The sequence below is a fragment of the Haliaeetus leucocephalus genome, unplaced genomic scaffold (genome assembly GCF_000737465.1).
Source record: "Haliaeetus leucocephalus isolate CR32 unplaced genomic scaffold, Haliaeetus_leucocephalus-4.0 Scaffold101, whole genome shotgun sequence".
NCBI lineage: Eukaryota > Metazoa > Chordata > Aves > Accipitriformes > Accipitridae > Haliaeetus > Haliaeetus leucocephalus.
The window spans coordinates 1,008,337-1,035,006 of record NW_010972537.1 but is presented as its reverse complement, the minus strand read 5'-3'; the positions used below and the strand labels follow the sequence as shown (position 1 = coordinate 1,035,006).

The 26,670-nt window shown below is 42.4% G+C and overlaps 2 protein-coding genes across 3 annotated transcripts in view; one reads left to right on the top strand and one right to left on the bottom strand.

Annotated features, from left to right (window-relative positions):
• Positions 1 to 10,463, top strand: part of SYN3 (synapsin III) — a 177,267-nt gene extending 166,804 nt beyond the window's left edge. For both annotated transcript variants that reach the window (XM_010585368.1, XM_010585369.1), the window contains 4 exons: positions 1,476 to 1,610; positions 6,645 to 6,729; positions 8,202 to 8,499; positions 10,022 to 10,463. In XM_010585368.1, the coding sequence (XP_010583670.1) occupies positions 1,476 to 1,610; positions 6,645 to 6,729; positions 8,202 to 8,499; positions 10,022 to 10,154 (651 nt within the window). In that variant the 3' untranslated portion in view covers positions 10,155 to 10,463. The remainder of the gene's footprint in view (positions 1 to 1,475; positions 1,611 to 6,644; positions 6,730 to 8,201; positions 8,500 to 10,021) is intronic.
• A 4,786-nt stretch (positions 10,464 to 15,249) lies between these two features.
• FBXO7 (F-box protein 7) overlaps positions 15,250 to 26,670 on the bottom strand; it is an 11,973-nt gene continuing 552 nt past the window's right edge. The window contains exons 2-9 of the mRNA XM_010585366.1: positions 25,156 to 25,453; positions 22,994 to 23,221; positions 21,482 to 21,623; positions 20,193 to 20,276; positions 18,995 to 19,087; positions 17,857 to 18,033; positions 17,143 to 17,180; positions 15,250 to 16,762 (exon numbers count right to left, since the gene is read on the bottom strand). Coding sequence (XP_010583668.1) covers positions 16,358 to 16,762; positions 17,143 to 17,180; positions 17,857 to 18,033; positions 18,995 to 19,087; positions 20,193 to 20,276; positions 21,482 to 21,623; positions 22,994 to 23,221; positions 25,156 to 25,453 — 1,465 coding nt within the window. The 3' untranslated portion in view covers positions 15,250 to 16,357. The remainder of the gene's footprint in view (positions 16,763 to 17,142; positions 17,181 to 17,856; positions 18,034 to 18,994; positions 19,088 to 20,192; positions 20,277 to 21,481; positions 21,624 to 22,993; positions 23,222 to 25,155; positions 25,454 to 26,670) is intronic.

Genomic DNA, 26,670 nt, shown 5'->3' with positions numbered 1-26,670 from the left:
CCAGGAGCCCCTGGCTAGTGAGACACAGATGGGAACTGGCCGTTCCCTGCCACTGCTAGGAAACATCGCCTTTCCCCACCTCATTTTTTAACAGAGAAACAGTGAAGTGGACAGTGGAATGAAAAGCCACTTTGTGTATTTAGCTGAGCACTGCCATCTAATTTTCTAACCTCCTTCTTTCACTCCCTGGGTCAAGTGGGCCATGGATACAAACACCAACCCACTCTTCATGCAAACCCCAGTTAAACCTTCCTACGCAGCTTCTCTTGTGCTCATACGACACACCTATAGAAAAGAATCCAAATTAATCTGCAAGGAGAGACTAGAATACAAACTCGATGAACTCACCTCACTGATTTCCCTTATTTTAAATCTGAAAAAAAAGGGTGCAAAACTTTCCATTTCACTCCAAGAGTGGACTCTTGCAGCCTTGCCAGGGTGGAGTACACTTCCGATTGTTATCTGAGCATGAGTCAGTGCCTTTCTTGAGCAATGCAACCTTTAACTTTGCATTTCCAGGGCTTTTAATGTTTGGTTTAAAAATAAAAGCAAAATAAAATAAACTTTTCCAACCCTGATATTTTGGTACAATTATATTTACTCCAGCTGAATCTTAACTTCATCATAGTGCAGTTCTTCCTGTGGGATTTAGCTAATGTTTGCAAAGCACTTGATTTATGATGAACTGTTGAAAATTATGTTTAGCACTGCTATACAGCTGAGGGTCTGCTGTGCATTCGTTATTATTGTTGTTGTCAGACCATTTCTTACCTCAAAGACCCTTTGATAGTTCTCCTTTCCCCATCCTCACAGTCTTGCTTCCCAGCTTTCCCCAGCACAGTTGTAGTACTTGCTTGGGAAGCGGTCGTATTGCAACAATATCAAGAAGACAAGCATAAGTTTACTTTCCTGCATTGGGTGCTGTTGTTTGGGTGACATCCTATTCATCACACATCTGTGGTGTTTGTTTCCCCTCTCAGGGTGCAGTGCTTTGCATTGATTAATTCCAAATGTCTCCTGGTTTCCTCCAGACCCTGTTGCTCTCATCTCCTTCGGTATGTGTTGTTTCCCTTCTCCTGTGGCCCCTTCTGTTGCAATGTCACCCCCAAATACTGTGGGGAAATGCCAGAGAGACCTCATCCATCAGAGGCATCTCCTCAGGACATGTGAAGAAGCATGTTTGTGTTCAGTTGTTTTAGAAAGCCTCCAGCCACCAGAAGTCTTGGCTTGGCTTCCAAGTTGTGAAGCGAAGGAAGATGGGGAGTAGGGGGAAGTACATGCCATTTCCAAAAAAAACTAAGTGAAATCCCACACCTAGGAAAGTCAAGCATGTTTCAGCATGGAGGGGAGTGGTGACTAGAGGTGTTGGCAAGGCTGTGGAGACACAAAGCAGGTTGGTGTGAGAGGTGAGTTGAAACAGGCAGAAGCCACCAGGAAACCGCCTTACTAACTGTTGTTTTTCCCTCCCGTGGCAGGTGATGGACAGCTCAATGCCCCTGATTGGGGAACATGTGGAAGAGGACAGACAGCTTATAGCCGATCTGGTTGTTTCCAAAATGACTCAGCTTGTCATCACTGCTGGATCTACGCCATCACCGCTGAGGCCTTGGGTATGAGTGAATAGAGAGACCTTATGCCCAAGTTGTTTTCCTGAACTTTTTTTTTCTCTTTCTCCTCCCTGTGGGTGTCAGGTAGTCAGACATGTCAGTGAGTTGAACAGTCCCATATGGGAGTGTACTGGATAGATTGACTCCTGCTCCTCCAAAGAAGTCTTCCATAGACTCTTTGAAGTGGGTGCCCCAAGAAACACCTCTCTCCCCCTTTCCCTCCTTCCGTATAACTGTGGCATCACACTGGTAGTGTGGGCCATGCGTCTAGACATTCTGGCTTGCTAAATTCATAGATTCATATGGAAGACAGCCATTTTTAGAGGTGCTTGTAACGCCCAACTCCATGTCCATCTAACACCATCCTTCAGAATAGGTTTCATTCCAGTTTTTGCATCCCTGATGAAAATCTGTGCTTCCCAGAACGGAAAGTGGGAATTTCCGCCAAGAGTTGTTCCATTCCTTACTGCAGCCTTTCTTCTTTGGGGATGCCCTTCACTCCTTTCATCGGGGGAGGCTTGACTAATGCTGAATTCATATAAGAACCTGTCATTTTTGCATTTAAACTGACCCCTTGATGTTTCTTGTGTACATTCATTTGAGCATCAAATGCATCTAACCTTAGTGCCACATTTCCCAGTGGCAGTTCTGTATAAATGAAACACACCCGAATATAATCTGTGTCTCCAGGTGTATGTGCTACACCTCTTTCAGTATCCAGCAGGGAGCCAAGCACGAAGGTTTGAGGACAACAAATCTATACATAAGAAAGGACAGGAGAGTAAACAGGCTGAGGGATAACAATGACTGCAATGCACTGGAGCAGTTTCCCTTTCCACTTGAGACAAAAAATGGGAGAAAGAACTTTATGGCTCTCTACCTTTGTCCTGTGACAGCCCACTCCTGCTAAACCAGGTCCCCAGCATGAAGAGTATTCAGGGTAACTCCAAACCAAGTTTTAGCTAGAGTGAGGGCGTAAACATTTAATAGACACTAAAAATGCTTTGAGGCAGGGAAGGGGATACAGAAGGGATAGGATTTACTCTGGCCAAAGTGAAATCAACAACTGCCATCTGAAATAACTAAGATATAGAGTGTATAAACTAAGAGCAAAGGGGAAGCCAACAGAAACTGAGAACATGGACAGATGCATCTGTTTCCTACGTCTGTAATACGCTGGTACAGGATTGGATTGGATTACAACAGACCTAAAATAGGGCCAAAATAAGAACCAAAAAAATGGTCTTGGAGGGATAGGCTGTCAAATGGAAGAGTTAAATAAGAAAAGGGTCTTCATCAAGAATACAACCTACAAATATCTGTATACAAAATCACGAAAATCAAAACCACAAACATGTTAAGTAGAGTGTTTTGCTATAGAGAAAGACCTCAGTACAATGAACATTGCAGAAACTGCACAAGCTACTATTACTGATATAATGCTATAACACATAGTTACAAATGTGCAGAGAGAAGTAATTACATGTGACGCTGGTGAGATGCAGAGCTAAAGCTACAGGTGAAGACTTCCACAGAACAAAGAAAAATAACAATTCTGAATACAAGGACAGCAATACTGAATACATAGAAATATGAACCCTTGGATATCCTATGGGTATGCACAGAATATCTATAGATATTTTTAGAGCTGTCTATACTAGTCTCTGGATCAAAAAAACCTGAGAAATCATGAAACTGAGTGCACAGCATTGACAGAGATGGAAGAAGCAACAAGTCATAATAATGTGACACTGCAGCTATCAAGAAGCAAGTCAAATAGCACAGTGGGACAGCAATTCAGAGGGAGTTCCCCATCTCTGTAGGTGTCTGCTTCCTGGAACTGCAAAATTCAAGCGCGATAGGAAACAACACCTTGAACTAGCCTTAAGAAACACCCAGGTACAAATTCAGAAAGTGAATATGTACCATTAGGTTTGATGTCCAAGGGACAGATGTGATATCAAAAAGTAACGGTATGACACAAGCAGTTAGAAAAGATAATTTTAATAAAAAAAGAAAATTAATCAACTCCCTGGCATTAAAACCCTATGGATGTTATTTGAGAGACCATTGTTTTCCAGAATGTGTATATACATTTCTGATCTGCTCCTGAACCAGGTATGCAAGAAACAAACTTCTAGAGTTAAGTGGCAAAGTGATAGTGGACATTCAAGACAAGAAAAAAAAAAAAAAAAAATTCCAAATTTGGAAATCTGACATTTAAGAAGACCTTTATGCACCATTATGCAAATAATAAAAGGGAACGTAAAAAGGACGGAAATTGATTTTGAAGAGCAGATAGAGGCAAGAATGAAACAAATACTTTGAGTTCATCAGAAGATGGAACCGCACCAAAGAATTGGTGGGCTCTATGGATCATCCAAAGTCAAGGGAGAAAAGGAAGACAACAGGGACAGTGTTGTGACTCTAGTAAATTTAATTGCTGGAAGTGGGGAACTTCTTAAACTAGGTATAGTTTTTCCTGATCAGAAAGACAGAGAAGAGAACAAAAACAGTGATTAAATCAGTGATGACTTATACCTTTAAAAACTATTAAGCCCCCAGACCCAGATGGCTACACCCAACGAACTGAATTTAGCAAGTGACTAGGCTGCCAAGAAAAAATGTGCCATTTCACTAGAAACAGTTATTACTCCAGAGGACTGGTGTAGAACAAATACAAAATATGCTTTTAAAAAGTTGTAAGAGTAATGTAGAAAAATGTAGACGAGTCATGGACCTTAAGAATTATCTCAGACAATAATTTAAAGAATAACACAGAAGACTAATAAATGAACAGAACCACGGCTTAAGACCATCTATGACATTTTTTTTTTTGTGAAGAAAAAATTTCCTTCTGATTCTTTTCCCCTCGTTTCTTTGAGAATTCTTTCATAAAGTGGTAGATAACAGGCAATCAGTCAAAATAATGTAGCTAGACTGCCAAAAAGCCTTAGGCAAGGTAACAAACAAGAGCTATTAAAGAAAGCAAGCAGGGAGGGGCTAAAAGGCAAAGTTTCATTGTGGAGCAGAAGCTGGCCTCAGATAAAGACATAGATATGAGAGATGTTAATTCTTGCAAAGTTAGCAGAGAGAATATTTAAAGGACGCTAAGCCTGGTCGTGTTGATAATTGGGTTGGTTGAGCCCAGGACAGGATAAGATGTTAGTGACAACCTGGTTTCATGGTTACAGCTGCGGTTCTCTCCTCACCTCTCTGCTTCACCTCCATCCTTTCCCCTCATTGTTTCCCTTCCAAAGGCAGAAGACCTTGGGCTGGCCCTCACCCCTTCATGTCTGAGCCTCAAAATCTTGTTTTGCCTTCATCTCTGAGAAGCCTTGGGTTGCCTGTAGGCAAAGGCTGTAGAGGTGAATATGAGATCCGATTCCCCTTCTTTGGCTGGTCTAACAGGATGTCTCACAGCATTAGGAAAGTACATTTCCACCAACACCAAGGTTTAGTGTCCCAAGCTATGTAGGACTAGAAGCCATGAATGGAAAATTCCCAGATTTTCCTCCCTGTCCATTTGCAAGTCCCAGATAAATACTGTAAAATATGGGCCAGCAACCTCATCACATTTATGTTAGTCATTTGAAACTCATTTCAATGCTTCCAACTATGAAATATTTCTTCCCATTTCCAGAATCACTTAGCTCATTCTCCTGGTCTTCCAGGAGCCTTGAAGACCCTTTTTTCTTGTGTTCTCCATGTAAATAATCCAGCATGTACCAGCCTATCTGTCTCCATCTTCCCCTGCTTTCATAAACAATTTTGTGCAATAGGCTTACTCAGACTTTTGTTAACTTTGGACCGGCCCTTTGTGCAACAGTTCTGTGTTGCTTAATCTGTTTATTAAAATATCTGTCAAAAAGAGTAAACAGTGAGAGAGAAGAAAGTGCAGATGGCACCAACTTATTTGCATTAGTCAGGACCAGGGATGGCAGTGAAGAATGTCTGTCGGAGCTATGTATGTTAAGTCACCACAACAGCAAGTGAAGCTCCCTATGGAAGACTGAAAGGTAAGCTAAGCTGGGGGGAGAGAGAGAAAGAACATAAACAATCTGTAGACCTTGCAAGTGGCACTAGCCATTCCCCTTGAGGAAGACTTTGTCACATACAGGCTAATGAAAACCATTGCTACGCTTATGGTTGTGTTGACAAGGGAGAAGCAGGAAATGAGGATGCCGGAGAAATGAGCTGGTGATGTATACAGAGAACCCAGATACTGCTTCATCTGGAATAATGTAAGCAGACCTGCCTCTGGCATCTGCAGAAGGAATCACAAAGCTGCAAAGAGAAGTGGGTGATGAAAACAATTAGGGGCCTGGAAACATTCCCATGGAAGGACCGAAGGGATTCAGTCTCTTGGCTTTAGAAATGAGGTGAATGAGAGAGAGGGCAGTAAAGGTTTGCAAGCAAAATAATGACTGGCCTAGCAAGGGCAGGTTGTGAGAACTACTCCCAAAACTCAGAACAAAGCAATGGAGTTAGCAAATGGGAAAGGCAGTGAGGCTGAGAGCTGAGCAAGACTCAAAGGGTCTGGGTGTAAATATCAAAACAAAATATCTGGAACTGATGCAAAGATTTTGTGGAGCAGATAATAAGCTTCATGTTTCAGGGTTGAAGCTGCCCCTTGCTTATTAGCAATCAAGAGGAGACCCCTTAGGGTAAAGAGCTGATTGCTCCATAGATGTTTCCATGGTTCATCCCTCTTTCCTTCGGAACATCTGGTGCTGGCAACTGTCCAAAATGGGAGATGGGACTAAGAGACCCCCTCGGGCCTGACACATTTGGTAATTCTTGATTGCCTAAAAACCATTCTAAACTGTAACTTCATTGTTATTCCCTGTGAGCAAACAACTCCTGTGCTCTTTATTACTCAGCTCTCCATTTTTGTCCCATGAGATTTTACCAGCCAGATGCAGCGTGTGTGTGTATGTGTGTTTAAGGAACACTTCATGACTCCGCAGTTCCTGTACTACCTCAGGGCTTCTCTTTGGGGACTCTGTATTAACTGGAATGGCTTTTTTCCTCTAGCCTCCACAAGTTCAGCCTGCGTCAATGAAATCTCAGACTGGACCTCAGCTTGGACAACTGTCCCAACCACGGCCTCCTCCCCAAGGTACAGTTTTTTGGGTCCCATGACAGTGTGGACTGTGAAACCTAACAGTTTGCCTTCTAAATAAAAGCTATCAGGATAAAGGTTTCACTCCTTGTTCCAATTCACTGACAAGCAGGCAGCAAATTCAGTATGCTGTCAAAGCAGCTTCTGCCATATTCCACAGCAGCTCAGAAAGTGGGATGAAAATTTGATACAGATCCAGTTGATACTGTGGTAGGATTTGGCTCAGCAAAACGAGGCCACATGAACTGGCACTGGCGCAGGATTCTGAGCACAGAGTGTATTTGTGTTTGCACAAAGCTGTAGCAGCTACAAGTGTTAAGAAGTGATGGGAAGATGTTAGTGCCTGGAACAGACACCAACATAATGATGCCAGGATCCTTGACCCATCTGTCCAGGTGTTCCCCTGTCAGCAAGAGCACACCCCCAGCTCCTCCTGACAGCAGAAGCAGGTTTGACTCATGTGGCTTGGTCAGAACAACAGGTTTGCTTTATTGTCCCAATTTACGCTGAGGTGATGAGGCGCAGGGCTGCCCAGTGGGTACCCAGACCACACCAACCACTCAATTCATATAACCGATTAGACCCTCCTTTTTGCTACCTTTGCCCCTTCCTTTCTCCACCCTAATCTCCTACCAAATTAACACCCACCTCTAATTATCTGTGACCTCATCAGTCACAGTTTGGTGTATCCAAAAATTTAGTATTTATGATACCAAATGCATCTATGTAATCTTGGTGTTAGGTGGTATTACTGATATGAATTGTTGGCCTTGCAGGATACCACTCCCCATCTGTCTCCAGTACTCCCCTTCAATTGTCTGTGAAGTTTTTTCTCACATAACTCCCCCTTGACCAACTGTGAAATCCAGCCAGCCCTCACAACACTATCTGTAATTTTTGTCAGCTTCTCACACTGTTATCTGTCATGTCCAGCAATTTCTCATGTCACATCCAACTGTTTTCCACATCCTCTTCAGTCCTGAGAGTCTGCTACCAATATGGCTGAAGACAATGCTGGAAGAGGTGTATGGATAGCGATAGGGTACGCAGTCTCACATCAAACTGCTGGGTCCATGAAGGGACCGCTGACCCAAACCAGCAGATTCAGCTTTCATTTCCTGCAGACAGTTGGTTCTCCACCAACTCTTCCTTCCCAGTGCAGGAATTGCTTGCCAAGGACAAGAAATATTAGTCACATGGAAGAGTACAGCACATTGAAGTGACTCCCTTTGGGGAGAGTGGCAGAGCTTCTTCAGTGCTGAAGGAGGTAGAGAAATGGACAACAACTCTAGAGACATGGGCATGATGCCAGTTTTAGGCCTACAAGAGAGGTTTTCCCTTATCCTTCTGCATGAAGCTACTCTGAAGAGTCTCTCCCCTTAGGAAAACCCATTCTTCCACATAGATGCTCCTTGCTTGTTGTCCACCACATGCAATTCCTCATGTTTTTGTCTACATCTCCCCTTCAGGCGGACCACGCCAGCCTCAGGGATCTCAGCCTCCACGGACAAATGCACCTCCACAGCAGCGGCTCTCTCCTCAAGGGCAGCAGCCCCAGAGTCCCCAGTCCACTTCACCCCAGCAGCAAAGGTCACCTGGATCTCCACAGCAAGTCCGATCGGCAACTGGGTCCTCTCCAGTCCAGCCTTCCAAGGCAGGCGTGTTCCCTCCACAGCAGCCTAGACCTCCTGCTCAAGGCCGGGCTCCTAGCCAGCCAAGCCCCACCGAAACGTCCAAGCAGCAAGCCACCCCACACCCGCATCTGAAGTAGGTGCCCTGTTAAACTGCTAATATCTGTAGATAGTAGAATAAGGCTGTCAAAAAAGTACCCTGAGCTGACATGAAGAATGTATCACCTGTTGTCAGGCAGTAGTCCCCAGGGACAAAGGCCTGGACAATTCTGAGTGACTTCAGAGGTATATAAGCCTGGGCATAACAGGCCACCATTGACATGTTGTCAGGAAGAACAAGTTGTACTCAACATCTCGAAGATTTCACATTCTTCCTCTTGTTCATGTGCTCATTGTTAATCACATGCTCTACCCCACCCATATCAACACATCTACTACCTTCCCAGCAGGGTGTACACTCCTTACAGGCGCATTATGGGCCAGAAAGCTCAACAAGAGTCATTCCTTCACTATTCCCTGAATGCAGGAGCCACACAAGGTTCTTCACCAGGCAATTGTTTGCAATTGGTAGCAAAAAGGCAGGGGGGCAGGGGGAAGTGGAAGTGGTACTACTTACATATATAAAATTCCAGATGGTGACTGTATGTTTAAGCGCTCTTCTGGAGCAGAGCACACCACTGAATTATTGTGGATCTTTGGTAGCAGCCTTTGCTCCCACCCTTCATGGAGCGTATCTGGCTGGCACTGTGGTAGGAAAGATTGGCAAAAAAATGTTTGGCATCAACAAAAAGTTGACACAAGAGCAAATTGGTATGAACAGGCCAGAACAAAATATAGGCTAGGAATGAGAAGACAGTTACTAGGCAGCAGAGGAGTGATGTTCTGGAACAGGCTTTCAATGATGATGTCTACATGAGCAAGGCAAACCAAGAACAGTGTAGTTAAGGATCAAAATGTTGGTGCTAAGGATGCAGTCACCACACTATACATGTTTCAGGTACTTTAGTTCAGAGTCTGGTCTTGTACTGACAGGAGAAACCACACAGTGACAAAGCATGGTAGCGGGGAAAACTGGGAAATTTACTTCAAAAGGACAGTCCTGATCTGAACTTAAATGCTAGCAGATACACACCCAGCAGGAGCAGTGTGGCCAACCAAAAGATCTGCATAACACAGCTGACAGTCAGAGCAGACACGCCAGGGAGGGCAGGCAACAGCACACGTTGCAGGGGACATGGCTACCAACTTGCCGAACCTCTCATGCTCTCACATCTGAAAGAACAGGACCATCATTCATGGTACGGCTGATGAAAGACAGGTAACCCTCAATACGAATCCATTCTTCTGTATTAGTAGCAAAAGAACTTAACTGTTCCTCACAACAGTCGCACCAAACAGCAACTGCATACTTTTAGTCAGATGTTTTCATAAACACTTACTACTCTGGACTGTGATATTGGAGCCACCTGTCCGTGTCCCATCCTCTTCCACCCCACCCCGCCTCCCCCATTCCTAGATGTCTTAGCATATGGAGATTCTTCTTGCTAACCTTTCCTTTTATCCTTGAATTTGTCTGTGTGATGGAACACAAAGCATCAGTAACCAGCTTTGAACTACCACCTTGTCCTGCTGAGTCTGAATTCTGTTTTCCATTTCAGCAAATCACAGTCACTGACAAACACCTTCAGCATATCTGAATCATCTCAGCGGGGAAATGCCAATGAAGACGAAGCAAAAGCTGAGACCATCCGCAACCTGAGGAAATCATTTGCTAGCCTGTTTTCCGATTAATAGCCCTGCAGCCGGATCTGTGCTTTTGTCAGCCCTTACTCTTCATATCAGCGTACCTGACATCATCCTGAAATACGCCCAGTGGTACCCAGCAATTTACAACTAACACCTGGGTAAAGGGAATTTAGGAAGCTATAGTTGTTTAATATGAAGAAAATATTCTAATAACGGTCTGAAAAGTGACTATATAAAAGTGGCACTATTTCATTGTTTTTTGTGCATAATCAGAATCACATCTATTCAAACGACTGAGTTGTAAAGCAAATTTTACTCTTGCTAACCCCTGTGGAGTCAACAGAGTTATAACAGTGCAAACCAGATTTTATTTCAATTTGTATATAGTCAATACAATTCCTAACTTCCAATTACCGAATCCTTGTTGAGGCCGAGCTAAAAAAAAATATAGGCTTATTTCAGAAACAGATGTGCAAAGACAGAGTCAAGAATAAGTATTCATTGACTGATAAAGTGAGCATGCTTGAGCATGGAAACACAGTGAACTGTGGAACTTCATGATACCAACTTTATAAAAAGTCACTTTTCAGAGCAAAACTACATTCAAGTTAAATATGGTACCAGGCATCAGTAAGCGCCAAAGATCACATGAGCAGGTCATCCAGATGGACTGCTGGTTTGTTGCAGATCACTCTGCTCATAGCAGATAAAATATCTCTGTTTCATGCCTTGCATTTATGTTCCCTGCACGTGATTCCTGAGTTCTGAGAGAAAAATGTCCTGTTCTAACCCTGTAGCCTTAGCTCAAAAATAACCTGTGAAATGGGCCTTCCACACGAAAACCAACTTCTTCCCCTGCCCCTGGAAACACGAGAGTTCACGTTCACAGTTCACACAAATTCCAGACAAAACCCAGCTAAACTCCCAGCACTTTGGTGACTTGGTCACATCTGGCTAAGTATGTCCCCCAGGAATATGCTTAATTAATAGCAGAGCTGATGAAGTGCACATACTGGTGTGCTGAGTGTTCCATAATACCGAACGGACAGAGAGATGGAGTGAAATCCTGTCTCCCTCCTTGAACTCCCATTGACTTCACTGGGGTGAGTGCAAAATGAATGCAAGGTGACAAACCTGCAATAGAACAGGAAAACTATCCTTTAAAACAAAACTCATTTACAACCAGGATGAGCTGGGGCCCATCCAGAGACACCAAGCCATGGGAGGACATGTATGGGATCCTCCCCGACCACCCCCAAGAATTATTCTTCCAGAGAAGACAGAGATGGATCTTTGCCAGACGTGCTTTTCCTCTAAGCCTGCAACACAAAATGAAGCTGTGTATGAGCACATATATTAGAACTGGGACATGGCAAAAACCAGGAATGACACAAGCTACATTCACGATTGAAAAAACTGGCATGGGTAAATCAATGTATCTATGGCTGTTTCTACCAGCCAAGAACCTACTCATTGCACCGTGCTAGTTCTGTTTGTAACACACCTAATGCCAGTCCCCATCCCACCTCCTCGACTTGACTTCACGTTTTCTCAAGTACTTTAGTCACAAACCGTGCATACAGCTTCAAGGCCAGACTTTTGGCTTTGTGCTTCCCTTAGCAACTTCACCCTGATGACACTTAGAAATGCCCAGGGAAGCAGGGAGGTCAGTAAATTAAAAACATTTGAGCCAATGGCAGAGATCTTTGCTGTCACTTAAACAGGGAGATCCCCAAAGCAGCAAGAGCAACAGCAGCATTTGCCATCTTGGATCTTACGATTCACTGGTGGGAATAAACTCAAACAAGCAACTCCTTCCTGCATAGCACCTGTAATGAACATCTAAATCCAATGCAGTCATCTGGACCTTGTACGACCTACCCCTGAGCAGGCCTTTACACATATAACGGCTTTTGTGACCTGTGCACTTTCAGGCAAGTAACAGCATAGCTTTTCCAGTATGGAAGGCTCTCAAGAGACTCATCTGGATCAATGATTTATACCGCAAGTTCAGTATTATAGAACCACCCTATTCCCTGATGATTTATCTTTTTTTTTCTTTTTTTCCCAGTTCTGTGTTATCCTTCCAGGTTTGCTAAGCAGTTTACAATGTAGCATCATAATTATATGTCATTGTCTGAGAAAAAAAACAGACCCTGCTGTTTTGCAGTCTCCAGGAGCAATAAAAGAGTGACAAATGGCCTTGAGCAAGCACTGTCCCACTGGCAAGAACAATAGCAGATTAACAGGCTCCACTACATGGAGAGGAGGTAATACAACTCTGGTGGGAGAGAATTTCCTTCTATAACACTTCCTTCAGCATGGTTTATGCCTTTCCCTACTAAATGGTCACTAGAGATGCAAAGACAGAAATAAAAGTTTACTGCCAGAATCCTCAATTGCTCTATCCCCTGAATCTTTTTACGTCTCTCTTACCAATACAACCTATACAAAAAATAAGTAACTAGTGACTAGTATGGCATGGCCCCATAAATCAATCCCAGTTCATCATCGAAACAACAACGGCTGGATCATTTGCTGATGCTGCATTTGAACAGAGCAGGGCTGTCCTCCAATGGACCACAGTAACAGGATAGCACTGTGGACTAGATACCCAGCAGTGACTCAGATCTCTTCATTTGCCTACAGCTCCCAGCTGTCATCTTTCAAGGGACAAACAGAATGGCATCTCCCCTCCTCCTAGCTCCAGCTTGCAAAAACAACTAAAAGCAACAGGCACTCTCAGCTTAACTTGGTTAATGCTACAGTTCCTGAAAAGCATCTTCAGTTGTATACACAGAAGTGCTTTAATGAAAACACCGCACTGACTTCCTAGGTTAAAATGACGAATCATAGAACCATAGAATGGTTTGGGTTGGAAGGAACCTTAAAGATCATCTAGTTCCAACCCCCCTGCCATGGGCAGGGACACCTTCCATCAGACCAGGTTGCTCAAAGCCCCATCCAATCTGGCCTTAAATGCTTCCAGGGATGGGGCATCCTGGGCAGAGACCTCTGTTCCAGTGCCTCACCCCCCTCACAGTGAAGAACTTCTTCCTTATATCTAATCTAAATCTACCCTCTTTCCGTTTAAAGCCATTACCCCTTGTCCTGTCAATAAATGCCCTTGTAAAAACTCCCTCTCCAGCTTTCTTGTAGGCCACCCTTTAGGTACTGGAAGGCTGCTATAAGGTCTCCCCGCAGCCTTCTCCAGGCTGAACAACCCCAACTATCTCAGCCTGTCTTCATAGGAGAGGTGCTCCAGCCCTCTCACCATCTTGGTGGCCCTCCTCTGGACTCGCTCCAACAGCTCCATGTCCTTCTTATGTTGGGGGCCCCAGAGCTGAATGCAGTACTCCAGGTGGGATCTCACCAGAACGGAGTAAAGGGGGAGAATCCCTTCCCTCGACCAGCTGGTCACGCTTCTTGTGATGCAGCCCAGGATACAGTTGGCTTTCTGGGCTGTAAACACACATGGCTGGGTCGTGTTGAGCTTTTTGTCAATCAACACCCCAAGTCCTTCTCCACAGGGCTGCTCTCAATCCACTCATGTCTCAGCCCGTGTTTGTGCTTGGGATTGCCCTGACCCATGTGCAGCACCTTGCACTTGGCCTTGTTGCACTTCATGATGTTGGCGCAGGCCCACCTCTGAAGCCTATCAAGGTTCCTCTGGATGGCATCCCCTCCCTCCAGCATGTCGACTGCACCACACAGCTTGGTGAAACTCTATACTGCGTCCTATAAATGTTCCAACAGTACGCTTCAATCTACAGCTATGATGCTCACACACTAGATGTTGTGGCTAGCAGGAGATTCACAAATGCATCATCGTGTATTCAGGTTATCACCTTTGACGTAGGGTTTCTATTCCAAAATCCCTACAATCTAACAAAGCAAGAGAGAGAGGGAATACAAGGGGTATATTCTCCATTTTTATGAATGGGGAACTAAGGTAGATCCAAGAGGTATGTAGGTACCTAAATATAACAGCTGGCGTTAGGGGCAGTAAGAAGGCAACAGAAAAGTTGGTGAATAAGCTACTTTTAAATCACAGGGCAGACATGTCCCAGAGCATGCCTTGGGATCTTTCTCACACAGCTGTGAAAATTGAGCACCTGGTCAGAGCTTCCCTTTCGTCCTGCATGCTTTAATTTTCTTCACATGGAAGCCAGGAAACATGAATAGATTTGCGTGTTTGGATCCAGCCCAAGAAAGAGCTGGGACACAGCTATGACACCCACTCATATCCACCACCTGGAAAATTAGTTTACATTTTGCTGTTTAGATACAGAGAAACACCTTGACTTTCTTGTAGTATCTAGGTGTGGTATTTCAAGAGGAATGTCACTTACGTTCCTATGCAACTAAGAGTCTTGTATAAAGCTAAGGTTCAGAAGAATAGCAGTCCTGCTCATATCTGCAGCGGTATTTTCTTCTCTTTCACTAATGACAGGCAGGTACACAAGACCTTACACCTTCCACATGACACAGTTACTTCTGAAGCATTTCTGCAGCACTCATCACAAGTGCAAGACCAACGCAGTGTAGATTTCCCTTTTCGTTTTTATAGTCAGTGGAATATAAAGAATCACTGTAAGCTCTAAGAGGCCTGACTATATGCTTCACTTAACTGAAAATTCTGTTTGAACAAGGCAATTCAACCACTGCAGGCAAATGTCGAAAATTAAGGCTAATCTTGGTATTGAAGTGAAACCACTGTCCCTAAACACATACTCTTAGGTATTTAATTATGGGAGGATTTGCACTGGCATGCCAGTGCTGTGAAGTAGAAAAGGGAAGAAAGAAGCAATACAACTTTTGACAGCAAAATAAAGTATTATATTTTACTTCCACCGGAGTTAATGGCAAAACTTCCTGACCCTACTGAAGTCAGCCGACTTTATACAAAACAAGAAGATGAATCACTGAAATATCACCTGAAAAAGCACATAAGTATTATGGATTAAATAGCTTGTATTCAACAGGAAATGTCATTCCATTTCCACTGCTGGAATTTCAAAAAGATTTTAGAAAATAGTATCAGCTGTCACAACAGTCATCAGTACCATTTACATTTATAGAAACACTGAGATCAATCCATCTTAAAAAAATATGTAAGAAATGAAAAGTTCTAGCAAAGTTTAGTCATTGCGGTCTTCCTTTAATTGAGCTCCAGCATCAGCCTGCAGGTATCATCAGACTTTAACAGTGGTCTTGTTAGTTGCTCATTAGTTAATAGGGCAACACTTGAAAGGTGCTCATAACGTGCTATAACACATTTCCTCTTGGCAAGATATATTTTGATACTTAAGTAATGGAATTAAATGGAATTTACTGCAGTAAAGTGAGAATTCATTCTGCTTCTCCTGCTGTGATCCCATTTCCACTGCAACCAGATCAACTTATTTAATTCCTTAAGTAAGTTAGGCAGGAGGAAAGATTTATTTTTGCACCAGTTTTAGTTCACACACAGTAAATGCAGCCATGTACTACAGCTCCTTATTTGTAAAGTCAAGGAGAAAGACAAAAGTTTTGCTGCTGGTTCTTTGTAAAATTGCTCTGCTTCTGTTCAGACTTCCAAGTTGCACTGTAGCATGACTTTACTCAGTTGTTTGTAAAACGAATTGATCTGTGTTCTAATATTTCCATTGTAAAAAAAATCCCTTCCCTGTATTCTTTGTGTATTAAGTAACAATACAAAAATGCTTTTTACCTAATAAAACATTAAAGGAAAAAGGAAATATCATGTTTGAAAATTTCCATGAACGCACATCTAACAGTGGTAGTATCCTGTTCTATGTGGTAGATGTTTTTGTCAATAGAGATTATTAGCCAGGCAGATTTTACACATCGTCATTTTTCCTGGCAATTTAATAAAACTTTTCAAATAAGACAGACAAGTATAGGCTTTATATTTAAAGTGCTCTTTATCTGATGCAGCAAATATTTGGCTGGTATCCTTCTGGTCTCTAAGTAGCACTTCACAGATGATTAAGGGCAAGGGGGGCGGGAAGCAGAACAAACTGTTCTAAGTTGTAGCTCTTCGTGAAACAGACCTTAGTGCCAGATGGTACAGTACTACCAGAGCATAAAACAAACCCAGCCTTTGTGGTTGAAACATTACCATGCACACATGTTCTTGCCACAATCTGAAGAGAAGGCAGATGTTAGTGCCTGGGATTTGCAATCTCCTGCAGTTAGAAAGCAAGCTCAGGGACTAGAAAACTCACTGAGGGAAAAAGCAGCAATCAAATGAACGCACGGCGAATGTCCATGGGGCGGCCCCGGCTGGGTCTAGGTGAAAACCTGTCATTGGGACCAGCTCGTCCTGGAAGTGTAGGGTTTGCTCCAGGCAAGGAACCAATTGGGTCAAAATGTGGTCTGAAAGGAGGAAACTGGCCTGGTGCTTCTCCTGGGCCAGGAATGAGTGAGTTAATTGGGTCTCCAACATAAGGAAGTGTTGGTCTCTCGTCATACTCTCCACCAATGATCATTGGGGGATAGATTGGGTTTGATGGGAATGGGTTGGGAGGAAAGGGATTAGGATAGAATGGGTTGGGATGAAAGGGGATTGGATGAGGTGTAGGGGGCAGAAACATCATGTGCCTCCATCTCAGGGTCTCCTTCTTCTGTTTCAACTTTTTCTTGTATAGCTGCAGACAGAAACAAAGGCATTTTAAAGCTCTGTAAATGCTTTGTGTTCCACCTTCAGCAACTGCATTCAGTTCTGCAGCACTTCTCTGAAAAGCACTCCTCACCAGTCTGAAAACCCAGAATAGCAACTCCCCTGACTGCCAAAGACCAAACACAGCATCTCTGGAAGACCTCTAACCCACTATTTGGGCATGCACCACGTAACTTGTTGATGTTGTTTTCTCCTACTCTGACCAAACTCAACATGTGTACACAGAACACCACACTTTTACACCAAAATTTAACTCAAAAGTTACTGCCTCCCAATGTCTATGCTTTATTCTCAAACTAGCCCATGGAGACTAATCTCACTGAGATTATATAAAAAAACGCCACCTACTTCTTTCCAGTCTGTGTCACGAGGTCTCGCAATAGGATCTACAAAGAGAAGCATAAAATTAAGAAGAGCAACCTATTTTACCTTTAAGTAGCATTCATGCCACAGATGCCCACAGTTTTGTCAGAACTTGCAGAAGAATCAAGAGATGGGTCAATACATTTTTCATAAAGATAATGCATCTTAAAAAATATAAAGCTCCAGGACCAATCAATAGGTAATATGCTTGCATGCCCATTCTATGTAAAGCATCATCTCCAAAAGTTACTGAATAAATAGAGAAATCCCAGAAACACTGTCCCCACCTTTGACTTCTGACAGCACCTCCCTTGATCACCTTATTCCTTCAATCTCTTGTGAGAAATTATAGCAGGAATATCTCTTCCCTCCACTTCCCAATATCTGCAATAGCCAAAACACCAAGGTAGCCAGGGAAACAGATGAAAACAAGGAAAGTCTGTGCCACACAATGGGAAGAACTATGTAGTCCATCAGTAATGGCTCAGCAGACTGTCACCAGTTTTCCTGGCAGAAAACCGCGCATCCACCTGAATTACACCTGACCAACTGTACTGGTCAGCATCACAAATGACTGCATTTACTCACAGTGTTTAAAAATCAGAAGCGGTTGCCTGAGGAGCCTCTTAACAAAATCTGTCAGACCCAATCCCTCTGCTCACGTGAGAATGTAATTAGAAAAACGTGTCTCAACATTACCTCGGAAATCTCGCAGATACATAAACCTCCATAGAAGCTGGTCATTTGAAGCTGTGTAAAGATCACGGCAAACAGCAGAAAGAGAGATGAGTGAACGGACATCCAGAAGTCTGAAAATCCGAAGCTTGAGCTCAAGAGGAAGGACCACTAACCCAAACACATCTGGCAAGTTCAGAGCTACAAAGTGGAGAAAATAGAAGCATTACCTAAGTGGTGCAGAGTTTACTCTATCTCTAAAGACCCTAAAAGAAAGAAAGGACATTATAATCTTTCCCTTAAATCATTTCCCTTTGATGCCTGAGTTACACCACTTTTCTCAGAAAGTACTGTGACATGATTTCTTATAAAACAGATCTCTTGCAACTCTTAAGTACATTAATGGAGTGCACAAAATAGGGCAAATGGCACTTCATACTCACCACTATTGGCCACTAAGCCTAAGAAACATTCCACACACCTAACTATGTTTTTAGGCTACAGAACAAAGGAATAGGTAAAAGAAAAAAGACCTGCCCAATTTCATGAGCCCACAAAAAACACATCAAATATAGAGCACATGCTTCACATAAAACCTTTCCGCACTGAAGTCTAGAGGGAATTCCACTGAATAGTCTTCAGAATACAAAGCTGAGACCTTTTATGGCAATACCTATGCAGAGAAAGCCTGGCTTCCTACTGCTTCACAAACACCAGCTTGAGTTACTTCCTACCATCCTTTCCAAGCCCTCAATGACCAGTTACTGAGAAGATCATTCCTGGGGTTAGACTTCCAAATATGATGCTATATAAATTTTTCTGCTTTGACAAAGAAATGGATCAAAACTACAGAACTGCTGCCACAAAATTATTGTGGTATGATTTTCTCATCGCCAAGTGTGGATAACAGCCACTCCACTTCAGTCTCTTAAATGTAACTAGAGCAATCAGAAAAAAAAAACCAGGAAATAATCAATATATTAACATTTGCTGAGATGCAAAGATTAATATAATTTCTTTAGAATGTACAAATGACTTTATGCTTACTCTTTATATACCCATCACTGAGCAGCTGTTTCTAACACTGCTCCTTCAGATAGACCCGCTCCCTTCCATCCTCAAAAATGAAGTACCATCTCTAATTGTAAACATTTTCTCTCACCTTGTCGGGCAGCAGCCAGAAGAGAGTACACCAGCTGGTCTTTAAAGAGACGGGATAATTTCTGAAGGTCTTTGTAAACACCTGCAACCTTTTCTATCAAAGAAGAGAGGTAAAAAGCTTAACTTCAGGAGGTTATAATGCAAAAAGTACATAAGAGCAGAAGAATTATGGGTTTCTTGTAAGCAGAACTGTAATCTGCTTGTCATCTTGACAGGAGCAACTCTGCAGCTAGAGTGTAACAATCATGCAATAAGTAGTTCACTGACAAACTACAGACCAGTTCCATGGTCATGCTAGGCTTTCCTTTGGCCTTACACCATTAAGAGAAATACTTGAGTTCTTCAGAAACAAACTGACTCTCAAGCTGTCAGGGCTTCCTCTGTCAGATTTCAGAGCTCACGTGTAACATGCACCTATGTTGTAAATACCTGCAATATTCATTTTTCTGACAGGAATGTTTTTCCATTCTGTTCTCTGAAGACAGAGGAGCCAGAAGACTACCTTTATATCAGATACATTTCAGTGCTCAGTTAATTCTTCCAAAGCCTGTCAACTGGAATTGTACATCAGCAACTAGGGCTACCCAGGACACAGTGCAGGACACTGAGTGAGCCTCAACTGCCAACAAAGCAGTTCATATACTTCAGAGAACAAAAAGGCTAGTCAGGTCTGTGCTCACAAGGATCCATATCTACCTGCCCTTCTCTCCTCTGCCGCCTCCTTACTTTTCCCTCTAATTTTGGCATTCTGGAGAGAGCTATGTAGTCAGCACATGTTTTCTGACAAAAAGAATGTAACAATTACAGTGCCACAACAAGAATGTAGGTACCATCAGCCTCTGAAGTCCTGAACTGCCAGGCAGAAAGGGGATATAATCCAGCATTGCTGCCCCAGCGATTCACACATATGCTTAAGACCTCATAAATAACAGGCATACAGGCCAAAGGATGACTTGGGCTTTGCAAGGTTCTTTCTTTACACTGTTAATCCAAGAAATTAAAATTTAAAACAAAATGTGAGTAAATGGCTACACTCTGAATTCCTTTTACCACAGAGCTATCACTAACCTAAACGATAACCACATTTTTGTTCTTTTTTGCTATTCTGTACCTATTCGGACCCCTACTAAATATCCTTATTCACTGTGTCACTTCTTTACTTTCAGTTTACTACTATGAGTATCATAGCTCAATCATACCTGGCTCCTGAAAGCAAACAAAGGATGCTGGCAATAGCTGTATTCTCTTAACACCTTTAATCTCTTTGTTGATTTTTAATGTTGCTGCAAATGTAAGAAAAAGACATTTCAAAATTTAAAACACATTGAGAGATGACAAAGACAACTTCATACTGCCTTACCCTTTGGAGGTGTTTTACTTTCCTCCCTTACCAGATCCGCTCAAGGAAAATACCTAACTATAGCAAGCAGCAAGACAAATAAAAATTTCAGAAAAATAAAATGGGACTTAAAATAGCAGGGAATAAACAAAGTTCTGGGTGACAGAAACCAAGCATTGCCTTCCACAGTTGTGTCACGCGGAAAGAGATGTAACACAGCTAGAAGAGGTACACAGCGAGCCATTATTATAACCCAGTCATTAAAGAAATATTAACTAGAGAAAGATTCAACAAGCTTACTATAGGAACACTATATGCATGGTAGTCATTACACTGTCCTAAATCTAACCTTAACCTGACTTGGTCAAAACATTTGATCAAAATGTGTACACGTTCTGAGAAAACATATGTGCTTATACAAATTGGCATAATCAGTTACAAGTTTTACAAATAAACATAAAAATCTGAATCAATGGTATCTTGAAATTACAATCAAGACCCACTTTAGTGTTGGTTCTGCAAAAATGTGGAATTGCTCGAATGCTAAATAAAATATGAAAAAGAATGAAAAACCAAACAAATGAACAAACAAAACTAAAAAAAAACCACCAAGTGATACGGAAGTTCCCTCAAAAAATTAGACTTCCCTAAATTTTCTGGACTGAATAGTTTAAACTAAATACAATTTTTGAGACCACAGTTAAACTGTTGGCGTGCTACAAGAAAGATTATACATTAAAGCTAAAGAATACATAGTCTGGAAGTTGTTTATAAGTCTTGCAAAGAACATGAGACAAGACAAAATATTGTAGCTGGAGCCAATCTACCTCTCTTAATGTTTGGCAATGTATACAAACATTCCCATGAAATGAGACAAGAAACAGATTTCTACAACATTGCAATGAAAAGGCCAGCTGAATCCTCTAAGGACTGATCTGTTATGATGAGAGGGAGAGAAACAGTTAACAGGGAGACAGGAAATGCCAAGAATATTAAGCATCAGGAAGTAGCATGTCTTGCACCTCAGCAACCTGGATAATCAAGGTGCAGTTCTAAACAGAGTGCACAAAAGCACATTTAAGTCCTCTCTTGCTAAACAATGGTGATATTTAGCAATGTGCATCCAGGATAAAAACTTGACTAACTTACCATTAATAGCAACAAGATCTCCCAAAGGCACACAAGTCAAACCAGCAGAACCTTCTTCACAAAGAGGATGAGTGTACTGTAGCTTATAAACACCATTCCCTCTCCATTTCTCTGGCATAGACACTGCCTTGGCTTCTGTCCCCTAAAAATACACACAGATAACACCGCCATACTTTAGCAAGACTAAGAGGTGAAAAAAGAGAATTAAAAGGTAGGAACTGGCAGAATGCTGCCTGCAATTCAAATCTTGGTTCAGTCCCAATGCACATTATGACACAGACTACAATTGCATGATTATATACTATTTTCCCCAAGACTATCAAAAAATCTAAGGAGAAGTTTAGTAATTTTTTATCCTGTCCCAGTGTGTGACAGGGGAGGCTGTTCAGTGAGCAGACTCACACCTATTTCTTTGAGACATGTACTTCATTCTGTCATTTGTTCCAGCATTCTGACAACTCCTGCATGTACGTTAATTTACTGCATGAAAAACATGTCATCATACCTTTTCTGCGAACTTATGAGGTCTGACAGGGCTTGAAGAATCATAGCTTGAAATCCATTCAAAAATCTGAGCAGACTAACAGTTTTTCCCTTCAATTTCAGCATGAAAAGGCTCAGATGGAATCCCAGAGGGGGACACAACATAATCACAACTACAAGTAGACTCTCTCTCTTTCCTCTTCAATCTGCGCAGCAATCATCTTCCCTACTTCCAAGCCTACTGACTGACATAAACAAACTTTCTTCCCAGTGGCAAATGTATTCTTCAGATAGCATTTCAGGCTATAGAAATGCAATTACCTCAGCAGATTTATTAAACTGGTATTGGTCAACCGGAAACCTAAACTGACCCCCTACATATGCTCGGTTAACCTCACTACAAGAAAACACATGAGATTTAAACACCTTCCCTGAGGGCAAATCTTTGTTTTGCATGTTCAGCCACATCTCTGAAAATCTAAAGGGAAAAGGTGAATTCATACATCATACAGAGGTATCGCCATAGATGCTCGACTACGAGTTAGATATCTCTGTAGGTTAGCAGAACCAAAGCATAACTGAACTCAGCTGAAGTGAATAAGGAACTGGAGACACCATTTTGTCAGGCCTAGGCCTTGTTAACCACCATTTGAACAGGATACCATTGAGATGATACTGATGCTTAAGGCAGCGCTTCAAAGAAGTGCTACAATCTAAGCACATCTACACAAGCTCAAATGTATAAAGCAGAAACAGGAGGTTGTCAGCTGGGTCCCAGTGAGGCTGAGGACTGAAAGAAACACAGGGACATGCTTCTTCTCTCACACCTAAAAGCTGCTCTAGTCTTTAGCCTTAATGCTTACTGGTCAGGCAAATTAGAGAAGCTGATACTTCAGTAGCCCCAGCTGCTGACTGACATATACAAAGCCAGAAGTGGATCTTCAGATGCATCTTGTATCCCACATTCCCACAATATTACACAGCTTTCTCATACTGACCAAGGAATTTCCTGATTGGTTGTGCACCTACCTGAGGTACATAGCCTGTCTCCATCATGAGAAGATGTACTAGAACAATCAAGGCATCAGTGGCACTGGTACACTCAGCAGAAAGGTAGAGCATCTCTAAGGAATGTGGTATTTCACCATCAGCAGCTTCACTGCACAGCATGGGTTCGGAGGGATAGGAACCTGTACCTTCTTCCAGGTCAACATCTTCTGGGACTAATCCAGAAGGAAACTCTAGACTGGATCCTGCCTTCAAGGGAAAGCAAAACACACCTTCGTTCAGAAAATTACACCTTTATATACATCAATATTATTCATCTGCTTATTCCAGTCCTCACAGGCACCAAGTCTGCTCTACTGATTTCTCATGCAAGTTGCACAGACTCATTACATCTCCATTTTCTAGCATCCCAGATGGAGACTGGGATTATACACATAGCCTCTGTATTTTTTAATATTTATGATGCAAGCCCTTCATAAAAGGATCTCTCATTTTCTTGCATATACTACTTGAAGACAAAGTGATAATAATAAACTAAACCTTCATTAGAATTTTTGCAACATACTATGGTGAGTAAATTATTCCTGTGTATCACCATTTATTCAAATTTAGCCAACATGCATGGCAAGTAACCAAAATGGTAACTCAGGCTGCTTAGAAACACAATAGGCCTAAATAGCTGGGGAAAAAAAAAACATCAATGGAGCGTATCTGCTGCCACTTGAGGAGGACTGTGGTTTTTTTGTGGCTTCCTTGCTTCTACCAAAATCACAGCATATTATTATGTAATTTATAAAACCACCCACAGATACATTACCAAAAAAAGTAGCGAATGGAAACTTTAAGCAGATTTATCTAAGGGAAGGGTGAGGAAAGGGAAAAAAGAGTCTAAAGGAGCTGTAGGTACTTCTCCCCCACATCTACGCTCAATGGCCCAAGACACCCTTATGTTTGTATGAGGCTGGCATGGCCATCCACCCGTGGAACTTCCCTTCTCTCATTAACAGCAATAGATGTAGCCCCAGTTAAACATAGTTTTTCAGACTTCTAGAGCTCTTCTATAATGACACTTAGTTGCTTAGAAATTTTCCTGCCATCTTTCACCACAATTTTGGAGGAAGATGTGAGAATCCTTCATCTTGCCTTCAAATATTAAATAAATATGAAACAGATACTTCTGCACAGCTTTACTATGGTCTGACTGACAGACATAAGGAGCTTGCACGCCCACAGCATCATGTAAGGGTTATTGCTCCCAACAAGAATCAATGAGACAATCGTCCAACTACATTTTCTTTCATTATTTTACAATTCTTTTTATCCTAAATCTTAATTTTCATACGTTAAAATTTAAAAGACCTCATATAAAGGTTGTATTAAGGGACATTTAGTATTTGAAATTCATTCCAAAACAAAAAAAATACTTGCTTTGAAAGAATGTTGGAAGACAATTTCCTCCCAGCTTCTCAAGCTCCTGCCTAAAACAGACAGGATCGTCTAATGAGGCAGACCGTGGCACTAGGCTGTACCTGCAGAGCCTCCTTTAGGAAGGCCATTAACCACTGCTTAACTATCATATGTACTGTCACACAGGAAACAAACCAATAAGTAATATGAAAAAATGTGCCTATTAGTTGCTTGAAGCATTCGGGGTCATACAGATGTACACCTACGAAGCATGAGGCAGGAGCTATCTCAGCAACACTACCTCCATGCACAAGACAGACAGGTCTCACACTACGGCAGGCCGTCTGAATCACAGGGAACTGTTATAACCCATTAGAAAGGAATCATGCACTCATCTTGCCAGTGGTGTTTCCGACAGGCAGTGCCTGTCGCGTTTGTTCAGTACCTAGAATCAGTTTCCTTGAGAAGACAGCACTGGGGCAGGTAAGAAGCACACTCCTAACTACCTTACGGAAAGTGCATGTTCCAGCAAAAACATTAAATCCTGTAAAAATGTCAGACCTGAAACATCTCAGGTTCTCTGAACTAGCTTGTGTGTCACAGCTAATAAACAAAGAATAGAGACAAATTTCCATCCAAGTAACTGGCTATATATCAGACAAGTATAAGGAACCAATTATTCTGTAAAGATTCTCTACTATATAGTACAGCACCTGACACAACAAGATACCTTGGTTTTTGCCTTGTGTTGTGCAGGGCAATTCTCATGTACTTACCCTCTCGTCAGTCTTTTGAACTTCCACTTGAGCTTTCTGGTTTTCAGATTGCTCATTCTGCCCTTCTTTGTTTGGACTGTTGGCCTGACTTTTGTTGGGGATCAAGGTGGACGGCTCATGACCATTCTCAAGTCGGGGAGGAGTAGAAGGAGGAGGAGGTAGGTTGGGTTGTCCATCTGCTTCTTCTAGTAATAAGCATATCAAATCACCAGAAACAATCCCATATGAAGCTAAGGTCTTCTGATCTTCTGTGAGAGCATCTTTTCTGTTCAATGTTATTGAAAACTCAGTATCAGAACTGCAAAATAGAAAAAAAACAGAAAAGGAAGCATGGTTGGCTGCACCTGGGTAACTGCACACAGAGGTATAGTTAGAAATGCATACTGCATACTACAACAGTACTATGCTGCCGGTTTTAATCCATTATTAAAGGAAGAGTGAGGAAAAAAAAATGGTATGAAATTATTTCCCCCATGTTTCTCTCCAAGTACATTTTAAGTAGCCACAGCTGCTTGGTAGGTATAACTTCATTTACAGTAATTGTTCATAAAACAGTTACAAAGGAAAGCAAACAAGTGCCCTCCAAATTAGAAGACATCACACCTAGCAAAATAAATTTTAAATAAACTACTGGCTGAGATTATTTAAAAACAAGATATTCTTGCAGACTCAACCATCTTGCCCTCTGATTAAGCAAAATATTCGTTTCAAAAGGTCAGCAGCTGCCCTACAGCATGCTAATTGCAAATGAGGGTAATAAGAAAAGATGCTTCAGGGCAAGCACTTACCGAAAAAAAAAAAACCAAACAGAAATGCAGCTGGGTAGCACAGAAGCAGCTACCCAGCATCAGCTATAAAACACACCCACTGTGGCAAGACAAGCAGCAACTTCAGATTTCTCTTGCCCACACTGCTATGCAGCAGAGTGCAGTGCTACCAAATGTACGTGTCACCAGTGGAACATCAGTACGTCGCACCTAATTAAAAGTTTGGCAATGCAAACCCTTTAGCCACCGTCGGAAAATGAGCCCCTTGCATAGGTATTTCTTAAATTGATTTTGCAGACTTTCTTATAAAGGCTGCCACGAGTTCTTCACAGATAAAACGCTGACGAAATTCAGACCTCAGAGGCTCTCTAAGAAGACAGCAAAACTATAAAACAGACAACCTACAAGAATTTTAGTGATGTAAAACCCACGGGGAAATTTAAGTCAGCTCTGCCCGAGCTGCAACCCTTATTTCACGGCTCAGCGTTTCCCAAAGCAAGTTTTACTTTCCTGTTCGGCAGCGAACAGCCGGCGAAGCAAAAATCTCCTCAGAAGCTGCCGTGACGGGCCGCGGTGTACCCCCCCCGCTCCGGGGTACCGCACACGGGCCTACCAACCCAACCACCGCCCCTTCACGCCACCGGCCTCACCCCGGAGCCCTCGGTGCCTCTCGACCCCGGTCGCTCTGCCTCCCCTGCTCCGCCTCCTCCCGATCGGCCAAAAGCCGAACCGTCCGCCCCACGGCCCC